General features: G+C 50.4%; 2 protein-coding genes across 2 annotated transcripts; one reads left to right on the top strand and one right to left on the bottom strand.

The window, feature by feature from the left end:
* Positions 1 to 1,644: 1,644 nt before the first annotated feature.
* Gng14 (G protein subunit gamma 14) lies at positions 1,645 to 2,088 on the top strand. The gene is given in 3 exon segments (XM_051195015.1): positions 1,645 to 1,880; positions 1,882 to 1,922; positions 1,925 to 2,088. Coding segments are annotated over 3 exon segments (303 nt in total). The 5' UTR covers positions 1,645 to 1,734; the 3' UTR covers positions 2,041 to 2,088.
* A 445-nt stretch (positions 2,089 to 2,533) lies between these two features.
* Positions 2,534 to 9,033, bottom strand: Fbxw9 (F-box and WD repeat domain containing 9). Its single transcript, XM_051195014.1, has 10 exons — positions 8,484 to 9,033; positions 7,144 to 7,283; positions 6,931 to 7,059; positions 5,114 to 5,226; positions 4,937 to 5,028; positions 3,684 to 3,832; positions 3,484 to 3,597; positions 3,292 to 3,381; positions 3,150 to 3,215; positions 2,534 to 3,068 (listed from the first exon to the last, which is right to left on the bottom strand). Exons 1-10 carry the CDS (start codon positions 8,890 to 8,892, stop codon positions 2,994 to 2,996), a joined length of 1,377 nt encoding a protein of 458 aa, XP_051050971.1. The 5' UTR covers positions 8,893 to 9,033; the 3' UTR covers positions 2,534 to 2,993.
* Between the last annotated feature and the right edge of the window lie 1,429 nt (positions 9,034 to 10,462).

The following is a 10,462-nucleotide window of genomic DNA, read 5'->3' as shown; positions in this document are numbered from 1 at the left end:
CAGTGTCAGGGTAATCCCTGAGGGATAATGGGGAAGGCCAATAAGAGGCTGGGTGTGCTGAGAGGATCTAGAGTCCCAGCTACTCAAGGGGATGAGGCAGAGGGACACCTTGGCCCTGCGGTGAAAGACTAGTCTAGATGATATATAGCCAGCCCTGAGTGGTAATTGTGGTGTTGATCATATAAATAACAAAGGAATTCCAAGAGTTGGTCTGATGGCAGCACCCTGTGGACTGCAGAGGATGTGGCTACTGAAAGAGGCTGCAAAGCAGGTGGAGAGCAGTGGTTTGATTTTCTTGACAGGGTCCTTCTGTGGCCCAGGCTTCTCTAACTCCTGCCTCTCAGTAAACAGTCTTTCCACCTCAGCTTCTAGAGTAGCTTGGAATATACCTGGTGCCAACCACCCAACCCCGATTGGTTTTTGTTTTTGTTTTGTTTGAGATAGGGTCTTACTGTGTAGCCCCAGCCAGCCTCGAGAGTGACACCACACCATGCCCACAACAGCCAGGGCAGGGCAGAGGAAAGCTGGCAAATGACACACAGAGACTGTACTGGTTTAGGCCAGTGGGTCAGGGTTGGGGAGGAAGACAGGTGACATGAACAATAAGAGCAGGAACCAGAGAACTTCACTCAAAGACTGATAGGGCCAGGTAGTGGTGGTATACACCTTTGAGCCCAGGAAGGCAGAGGCAGGTGGATCTCTTGAGTTCAAGACCAGTCTAGTCTACAAAGTCAGTTCCAGGACAGTCAGGGCTACACAGAGAAACCCTGTCTCCAAAAACCAAAACAAACAAACCAAACAAAAGCAAAAAACAACCAAAAGGCTGATTGATATGATGGTACCTGAGGCAGTTAGATAGGAGGAGAGGGATGAAGGCCTTGGAGATGGATGCCTGAGCAGCTGGGATACAAGTCTGGGGGTGAACACAGTAAGAGGTATAACACACAAGAGTGATGTCAGGCCAGGCATGATGGCAAGGTCAGCCTAGGCTACCATAGTCACTTTGAAGACAGCCCTATGAGACCCATTAAAATTTATATTTTTAAATGGGGTAAGGGCTGGGCAGCGGTAGCCCATGCCTTCTAAGCCCAGCACTCAGGAGGCAGAGACGGGCATGGATCTCTTGTGAGTTCAAGGCCAGCCTGGCATATAGAGAGCAAGTTCCAAGACAGGCTCCAAAGCTACAGAGAAACTGTCTCAAGAAAAAGGAAGAGAAAAGAAGAGAAGAAAAAAAGAAAAGAAAAAGACAGTTTGGAGTTCAGGGAAGAGCCCAGCCAGGGTACACACACAGTCTGCATGAGGTGGCAGAAATAGGGAGGGAGGTCTGCTGTGAACAGTCCACAGATACCCAGCATGGAAGAGTCCCACATCCTCAGGTCTGAAGCCAAGCTGCCTAGTCCCTCAGGGGATCCAAGAAACATGTGACACCAAAGCAGCCACTGGGCCTCCTGGGGATCGGACCCCTTCTGTCACAGCAGCTGCTGCTGTTGTTGAGGTGACATTTTATTGGGTCCCCACTTCAAAGTCTCCACAGGGACTGGGAAGGGGGTTGAAGTATTGAGGAGGGAGCCAGAATAGGGTAGCTAGCTGAGACTGGAGCAGGCAGCCAAGCGTGTTCAGTAGTCTTCAGCTAAGGTATCTGAACGTGTGGGAACCAGGAGTAGCCAGGGACCCAGAAAGACTTGCAGAAGCTTGAAAGCTCAGGCTTGCACAGCCCTGCTCACCTTCTCCCAGATGTCCAGCAAGGCGGCCACTGGCAGTGACATCGGACAGGCCCGCCGGGCAGTGGAGCAATTGCGGATGGAGGCAGGCATCAACCGCATAAAGGTAAGGGTTGGGGCAGGCTTGGAGTGGGCACAGCTGGGCAAGGGAGCAGGCGGACACCCAGATGTGGCTGACTTGGTTGGTCTGCAGGTGTCCAAGGCAGCCACAGATCTGCTGCAGTTCTGCACGGAGCAGGCCAAGAGTGATCCCTTCCTTGTGGGCATCCCAGCTGCCACCAACCCTTTCAAGGAAAAGAAGCCCTGTGCTATCCTATGACCCCACCATAATGCTACTACCCATGACCCTGAGTACCAGGGCCTCAATAAACATGACTGCTCCTATGTTACAATTTGTGTGTGCTAAAGCAGGAGGATGAGGAGTAGCACAGCTTTTGGGGATCTGTGCACACCTGTCAGGCTTCCTTCTATGCTCATTTCCAGTCACAGCCGCACATACCTGCGCACCTAGAGCCCTGCATGGAGAGACCCACACTATGGCCCCCTGCCATACCTACATAGCTACAGGGTGGTTGGGGCAGATGTCTGCTCCCTCCATACAGACTTTACTAGGAATCTGAGTCAGAGTCCTACATGCCACATAGCCCATAAGCACCTCACTAAGTTAAGTCAGACTAAGTGTCCATGGTCCTTGAGGGCATGCACACAAGGAGCAGCAGGCACCCGAGCCCTAACACGCTAGCCCTCCCACTCAGTCACATGTACAACCCTAAACAGTCACAGAACATGGTCACACAGAACTCTCACTCCAGTTTTCAACAACTGCACAGTAGGCCATTTATTTCTCCTTCACTCTCTTGTGGGAAACAAACACCCAAATACGAACAAAACAGGGATCATCCAGGCTTGGTGGTGCACCCATTATCCCAACACTTGGAGACTTAGGCAGGAGGATCAGGCATTCAAGGCCTGCCTCAAATACATAGAGAGTATGCGGACAGCATGGGTTACATGAGACCCTGTCTCAACAAACAGAACAAAACAAAATAACCCAAGGGTGGAAGGTAAGGAACAGCCCCCTGGATGTATAAAACCAGAATGTCACCTCCACAGGCACAGGTGTGGGCCCAGCCCTAGGGCTTCCTCTGCCCCAGGCCTGTGGAGCAGGGCAGAAGCAGCACCAATCGCAGGAAGGTCCTCCAGAGCTGAGGCCTATGTGCAGCCTCAGCAGGCAGTATACACCGACATCCAGGCACATCCATGTCCAGCTCTTTAGGCCAGCAGCCTCCAGACCTCCAATGACAGGCCACCAGAGGCAGCCACCACCACATTGCCCTCAGCACAGATCTGGGGAGCAGTGACAGTGGAATTAGGAGATGGCATGGGTTCTTGGTAGGGGTCAGCAAGCTACATGGGGCAGGACCTTACCCCATTCAACACATTGTGGTGGCTTCTGGTACAGATGGTCCTGGGTGGGTCTGTGGGCACATGAACCTGAGAAGGGTAAGGGGCAGAGGTCAGTCTATGTGCCCTGGCCAGCGGGGGAGTCTGCATGGGCCAGTGTTCTTACCCGAATGGTCTTGTCAGTAGATGTTGTGTACAAAGTCCCCAGTGAGTGTTTGATCCCTGTAATCTGAGACTGGTGACCCACATCAAAGGACTAAGGGAGAAATAATGGGTGACACTCAGGTAGAGTTCTCTCATGGTTAGCCCTCCAACCCAAGGAGTTACAGGGAAGGTACAGACAAGGCTCCTAGCAGACCCGAACAAGCTGGAAGCAACCATCTCGGTTGGCGAAGACGTGCAGCAGGCCCTGGTTGTCACCCGCCCAGAGCTGAGGCTCCTGGTAAGACATGCAGAGCAGATAGGAGTCCAGCTGTGGGAAGGACAAGGCATAGAGCAGCTCAGGAATGGCGAGCTGGGCTGCAGTCCTCCTCGGGGCTACTGGGAAGGGCACCCCACCTGCAGCCGCTGCAAGACACTGTTGGCCCGGCGATCAAATACCACAAGACTGTGGTCCTCACTGCCTGAGATGATATGCCTGTCATCTGCCAGCACCGCTAGCACAGCGCTCGAGTGCAGCCTCCGGCTCTTCACCAGGGCCAAGCCAGCTAGAGTGGGATGATGAGCCAAGGAGGATGAAGGATATCAGAGCCTTTCAGAGACTCTGGCCCACCTGAGGATCTGGGCCACTATCTCGCCTTCTTGGCTCCTTACCAATCACTCTCCTCCCCTCAGTGTCCACCTGGATCCAGGACCCACAGGCTTTTATCCTTTCGTAGCCCCTGCCTCCATGCCTCCTCTCCTTCCTACCCCACAGCCTGTCCCAAAACAGAGCCAAGCACTTCATTCCACCCAAGCCTAAGTCCATCTCAGGATCCCTTCAGTTTAATGGAGTAAGATGACTCAGTCATGGCTGAGGTTGGGGATATGGCTCAACAACTAAGCAATAGACTAGCAAGCACAAGGCCTTGGCTTCTATCCCAGGATGGGGGGCAGGGGAGATTAATCATCAGCCAGGCTTCATGGTGCAATCCTAGAACCCAACTGCAGAGGAGTCCGAAGGCTGAGACAGGAGGATTAATGGGTAGAAGCCACTCTAAGATATAAAGTGAGTTTGAGGCTAGCCTGGGCAACATAGGAGTCTGTCTCAGAGTGGAAAAAAAAAAAAACAAAAACAAAAACAGAATACAGTTCAGGGACAAAGCATTTGTTTAACATGAGGGAGGCACTAGGTTCAATCTCTAGAACAAGAACAATAGATCACAGAGACACAGAGAATACTTGCAATGCAGACAGAGTTAGTTTATCCACCAATGTCCTTTGTTCAAATGACTCAATGTGTATGGGTGTTTTGTCTACATGTGTCTGTACACGGCATGAATACCCTGCCCATGAAGGCCAGAAGGCAATGGATCCTCTTATATTAGAGTTACAGGTGGTTGTTTGTTAGCTAATAACATGTGGGTGCCTCCCACCCAACCCAGGTCTTCTGGAAGGTCAATCAGTGCTCTTAATTGTCAAACCATCTCTTTAGCTCCTGCACTGCCCCTGCCCACTCCAGCCCCAATGTTCTTTTCTATTGTTTTGTTTCTGAGCCAGGGTCTCATTGTGCAGCTCTGGTTGGCCTGGAATTTACTATGTAGACCATGCTAATCTTGAACTCACAGAGATCGCTTCCCTTTGCCTTCTAAGCACTTAAGTTAAAGGCTCACCTCTTGGATCATAGATGGTCACCTTCTTGTCATAGGTACCCGTCACCAGGATGTCAGGTTGGTAGGAGAGGCACAGCACTGCCGCCTTGCCCCTGGGGACACACGGCACACAAGGCTGGGGTGATGGCTTGGGCAGGGCCCTACCCACCCAGGCCCCCTGCCCGGGCCCCCTCACACTTGATCTCGCCAAACTGCTGCCCGTCAGCCTCCATGTCCCACAGCTTCACAGTGCTGTCCCAAGAGCCGGAGCACACACGGTGGTCCTGTGCTGCTAGCGACCACACCCAGCCCTGTGGGAGCAGGCACAAGTCACTTTGAGGGCTGTATAACAGTTCATGGCTCTCTCCTCCCCAAAGCCCAAGAGGAAGCCTGGACCTTCTAGCTTTTTCAAAAGAGGATGCAAGAGATGAACAGATTCACTCAGAGCCAAACAGCTCTTCCTCCTTCATGCCCATTTCTACAGACACTTCAGTAACACACACAACTCCCACTCAACAGATGACAAAACCAAGGGTCTGGAGGAGGAGGGAAACAACTGAAAACTCACAACACATCCCAGTGTGTGAGGTTAAGGTTTGGGTCTGCAAGCCTGTCAGAGCCTGGTAACAAGAACATACATCCCCAATGGTATCTAGAGAGGCCCCTCGCTCTCTTAGTGCCCCCCACCCCTCTCTGTGCTAGGATAGAACCCAGGGCCTCAACACATTCTAGGCAAGTGCTCTATCACTGAGCTACACTCTAGCAGTTTTCAATAGCTTATTTTTTGTACTTCTGTGCTTTGAACATTCTGACTCTACAGTCCATGCTGGCCTAAACTCATCATGTAGCTCAGGCTAGTTTCAAACTTAGAACAATCCTCTCTGCCTTTAGCTTCCTGAGAGTGTTAGCATTACAGGCCTGAGCCATCACAGTCTAAGTTAAGGCCTTCAGAGGCCCACACACACTGATGGAGTTTGAGGCCTCAAGCAACCAAATTAAGCATGTAGCCTCTAGGGCTAGGAAGATGGCTCAACAGTTATGAGCTTTCAGAGGACCCAAGTTTGATTCCCAGCACCTACAGGGCAGCTTACAACCAAGGGATCCAATGACCTCTCCTGGTCTCCATGTACACTTGGCGTACAGATATACATGCAACTAAAACACCCATACACATAAATTTTCAATTTAAAAAAAAGTTGCTGGACAGTGGTGGCATACATTTTTAATCCCAGCACTCTGAAGGGAGAGGCAGACAGATCTCTGTGAGTCTGAGGCCAGCCTGGACTATGGAGTGAGTTCTAGGACAGCTGGGCCTACACAGAGAAAAAAAGTACAGAAACTAACTGAATGCCTTCCCCTTTCTATTTACAAAAATACCCACCCCCCCAAAATAAAACAAAAACAAAAACAAAAAACAAAAAAAAAAAACAAAAAAAAACACACACACACACACACAGTTCTGCCTTATCAGTTACTGTGTGTAGTGAGCTGGCATCTGGTCAACACATTCCCTGCCAAACTCTTTAAGAAAGGTACTGTAACATATACTGCTTGATAAATGATGTAACTTGGGTACAAAGAGGTTGAATTCCCCCACCAAGAACACACAGCCAGGATGTAACAGAGTGAACATTTTAATTCAGCGTTCATTTCTGTTGGTCATGGGCACAGATCACCTTAAGAATAGGTGGAACTGTCCTTTATCAGCCACTTCTCATGAAAGGACAGTCATCCTGAAGGCTAGCTGATGCCCAATGGCAGCTTTATAACTGTTCTGCCATGGGCCTCTTGATAACTTATTGAGCACCTACTGTGTGCCAAAGAATAAATTGATGGCATACTCATATTAATACTTAATCCATCCTCATCTTACCACCCATTAGACAGTGAAAACTTAACTCACCACTAGTTATACCAACAGCACAGGTAGTCAAGTCTATGCAATTGCTATCAAACCCCAGTCCCTGAGTTGCAGTACCCTCCCAGCCTCTTTCATGCATCCCAAGATTATTCACCTTGTGTGTGCTATTGCCCTGGGTGCCCAAGGCCTTCACCAGAACTCTGCTAGGCTCCTTCCCTAAATGTCGTAGGTCCCACAGGTTGACATTGCGATCTCGGGAACCTGACAGACACAGTGCCCCACCCTGAAAGAAGAGCATGGAGATGGATGTAGTGGAGGTCACCCACCCTTTACCTCTCCTGGCCTCCCACCTAACCCTAACCCTCACCTGGAGCAGCAACACTGCATCGATGGAAGCAAAGTGGCCATCAGCCAGGCAGAAGTATTCAGCTCGCTGTCCATCCTCTGCCCAGCGGGCCAGGTGCTGCTCCAACTCAATGCAGGCAGTTGGCCAGTCAAAGTCCTCCTCTATGGGGTACCATGAGCAGGACAGTCAGTGGGCATCGGTGGACAGAGTCCAGCCCTGGCTGCCACGGAGCCCAAACTTCACCAGACCTGAACAGAATGATACCTGGATTCCACCCCCACCCCCACCCCAAGCAGGCAGACTCCGACCTTGCCTCAGGCTATCTGACCATCTATCTCCCATACAGGACTAGAAATACTTACCCCAGCTCTAAGAAACCTAAGCTACACTTTCCAAGGTCCATCCCACAACTAGAGCCCAGGTGACATGGTCCTGTCCAGGGCCTCTAGACTAACTGCCCTTTCTGGCCTTAGCCACCTGACCCAGACCCAGGGACACAGTTCTTAAACTTCTAACTATAAACCAGGAAGCCACATTAAGACACAGAAGCTGACAGGTGGTGGTGGCACATGCCTTTAATCCTAGCACTCCCTTGGAAGGCAGAGGCAGACAGATTTCTGTGAGTTTGGGGCCAGCCTGGTCTACAAAGGGAGTTCCAGGACAGGCTCCAAAGCTACACAGAGAAACCCTGTCTTGTAAACAAAAACAAAACAAAAAAGAAGCCAACGAGTGGGAAATATGGTTAGTAGCCACAGGGCCCTGGCTTTATCCCTAGTAGTTCCCCCTCCTTCCCAAGACAAACTCTAAAACCCAGATCAGCCACTCAGGATGAGATTTGAGCACCTGTTCTTATCAAAGATATTTGGGAATCTGACCAGGGACTGGAGGTCAACTCCTTAATCCAGAATCAACTTAATGCAGAATCAACTATTCAGCTTGTCTGTTTCAAGAGCCTAAGGACTCAGTAATATCAGGATCAACAATATCTCAAAGTTCTGCTGAGGATGCAACACGTGTTAAAGCATTTGCCTAGTATACCCAAAGCTCTGAATTCCATAATACAACCCTTTAAAAAACAAAATAAAAACTCAAAATCATCAATTTCAATTTTTCCTTTCCTTCACAAACGAATGGACTCAAGGGCAGAAGAAATAACACACCAGCTATGCAAAGATGACAGGGTAGACCAGCACTTTTAAGGCCAAAGAAGAAGGGTCAGGACTAGGGCCTTAATGCTAGCAAAGCCAGTCAGAGCTGGGGCAGCCTTGGCGCCCTGCTCCAGAAGCTGTGCGCACCCACAAACCAGATACCACCCCAAGCCGGACTTAGGCAGGAGTTGCTGCTCCCCGGGGTGTGCGTACCTTCCACCACTGGGTAGGGTGCACGTACGCGGCGCTGAGCGCGTAGCCTCCAGGTGACATGGTCACGCACGAGGTCGTGCAGTGCTTGGCACACGCACGGCAGTACGTGAAGCACGACCCGCGCATCCAGGTAGGCGCAGATCTCCAGCAGCAGCTCCGGGGGAAGGCTCAGCAGGCCCGGCAGGGGCACGGCCGGAACTCTGGAGGCAGCCTTTCGCTCCGGCGCGCCCAGGGACGCGGAGAGCGTGGACTGCAGCGACGAGCGCCGGGGAGTCAGGCCAGGTTTGGGTGGAGTGAGCACGCGGGCTACATAGGCCTCCGCCTGAACGTCAGGGTCCGGGTCTGGCTCGGGGTCCGACTCCTCATCACAAGAGCGAGGATCGCCGCATCGCCCTGAGGGAAGCTCCATGGCGACAGGGTGGGTGCGGCTCTCAGGTTTGGCTACCACTGGGCCGCGTCTTGTTTCCTAGGAAGCGAGACCATTTCCGGCGCTTGTTAGATGACGTCAGAAACCACTGGGAGCGAGATTCTAGGATGGAAACCGATATCTAAAACCGCAAGCTGGTCACTTCTGTCCGCTATTTATTTTTACCACGAGCAACTGTCATCTCAAAGATAGTCAGTCTTTTATTGCTTTTAAGGATTGAGATTCCTTGAAGCTGGAATTACAGAACGGCAACCGCCTAGTGTGGGTGCTGGAAACCCAACTTGGGTCTTGTGCAAGTCCAAGTGCTTTTAGACACGGTTTCACCATATGATCCAGGATGGCTTCGAATTCAGTGCTCCGTCTGCGTCTGCTTCCCGAGTGCTGCGGTTAAAAGACATACACCACGAACCTGGCCCTAAGTGCGCTTAACCGGTGTACCATCTACCACTCCAGCCCAGTTTATGCTTTGTATGCATTTGGAGGCCGGAAGTCGGTAGTCGAGATCGAAGTCGGGAGAAATGTCTTCTTCGATCTACATCTTAGTTTTTTTTGTTGTTGTCCTGAATTTTGTGTGTGAGGTGTGTGCTCCTGTGTACCACAGCACACATATACTGGTCAGAGAGCAACTCTGTAGGGTCAGCTGTCCTTCCTTCACCTTTAGGTGGGTTCTGTTGGGAAATCAAACCTAGGACTTAGGTTACCAGGCAGCAAACGCCTTTATGTGCTGAGTAAATTCTCTCACAGCCCCCCTCCATCATAAATCTTTTTTTTTTTTTTTTTTTTTCCTTTCGAGACAGGACTTCTTTGGAGCCTGAGCCTGGAACTAGGCTAGCTCTAGTACACCAGGCTGGTCTCAAACTTACAGAGATCTGCCTGCCTCCACCTCCCACTGAGTGCTGGGATTAAAGGTGTGCACCACAAATGCCCAGCCCATCATAAATCTTGAAACAGGTTTTTCACTGATAAAACATTTCAGTGGTTATTCTGGCTTAGCCAATCGGTGAGCTTCCATTGTCTCTGCTCCTCAGTGCTGGAGTTAAGAGTTGCTCTCCTGACCCCACATTTATGTGTGTGTTGGGAATCCTAATTTAGGTTCTCAACTGTGCACACTTCATTTTTGGGTTGAATGACCATGGCCCAGGAACTCTGTCTGACTCAGGTTGCCCCCAAATAACACTAGGTCAGACACAGAGTGAATAATAAATGGTAGGCCCAGATAATTTTGTTTACAGCATACTATTCCCCACAAATTCCTAATTAGCCATATAGAACACTTAACACATAAGTGCCTTTTTTTTCTTAAGGGTCTCACTGTAGCTCCATATGTTCTCATACTATATACACCAGTCTAGCCTCAAACTCAAGAGATTTGCCTGCTTCTGCCATTAAAGGTGTTAGCCCACATACCTGGCATAGAAGGCTTTTTTCTCAGTTCACACTGGTTTCATTTGCAAGCCTTCTGCTCCAGTCTTCCAAGTAGCTAAATTATGAGTGTACACTGTCACATTCATTTTGGAGGGAGGTTTTCTTTTTTTTTCTTTTTTTGTTTTGT

The sequence above is a fragment of the Phodopus roborovskii genome, unplaced genomic scaffold (genome assembly GCF_943737965.1).
Source record: "Phodopus roborovskii unplaced genomic scaffold, PHOROB, whole genome shotgun sequence".
Classification (NCBI taxonomy): domain Eukaryota; kingdom Metazoa; phylum Chordata; class Mammalia; order Rodentia; family Cricetidae; genus Phodopus; species Phodopus roborovskii.
The sequence above is the reverse complement of the archived record's forward strand: the minus strand, read 5'-3'. Positions and strand labels throughout refer to the sequence as shown.

Bases quoted from the DNA above. Each gene is read 5' to 3' on its own strand.
- Fbxw9 (XM_051195014.1), bottom strand. From the start codon at position 8,892: ATGGAGCTTCCCTCAGGGCGATGCGGCGATCCTCGCTCTTGTGATGAG. The intron at 5,227-6,930 runs GTGAATAATCTT...CTGCTCCCACAG, and splicing joins AGGGCAATAGCACACACAAG to GGCTGGGTGTGGTCGCTAGC. The intron at 3,216-3,291 runs GTAAGAACACTG...TACCCTTCTCAG, and splicing joins CTACTGACAAGACCATTCGG to GTTCATGTGCCCACAGACCC.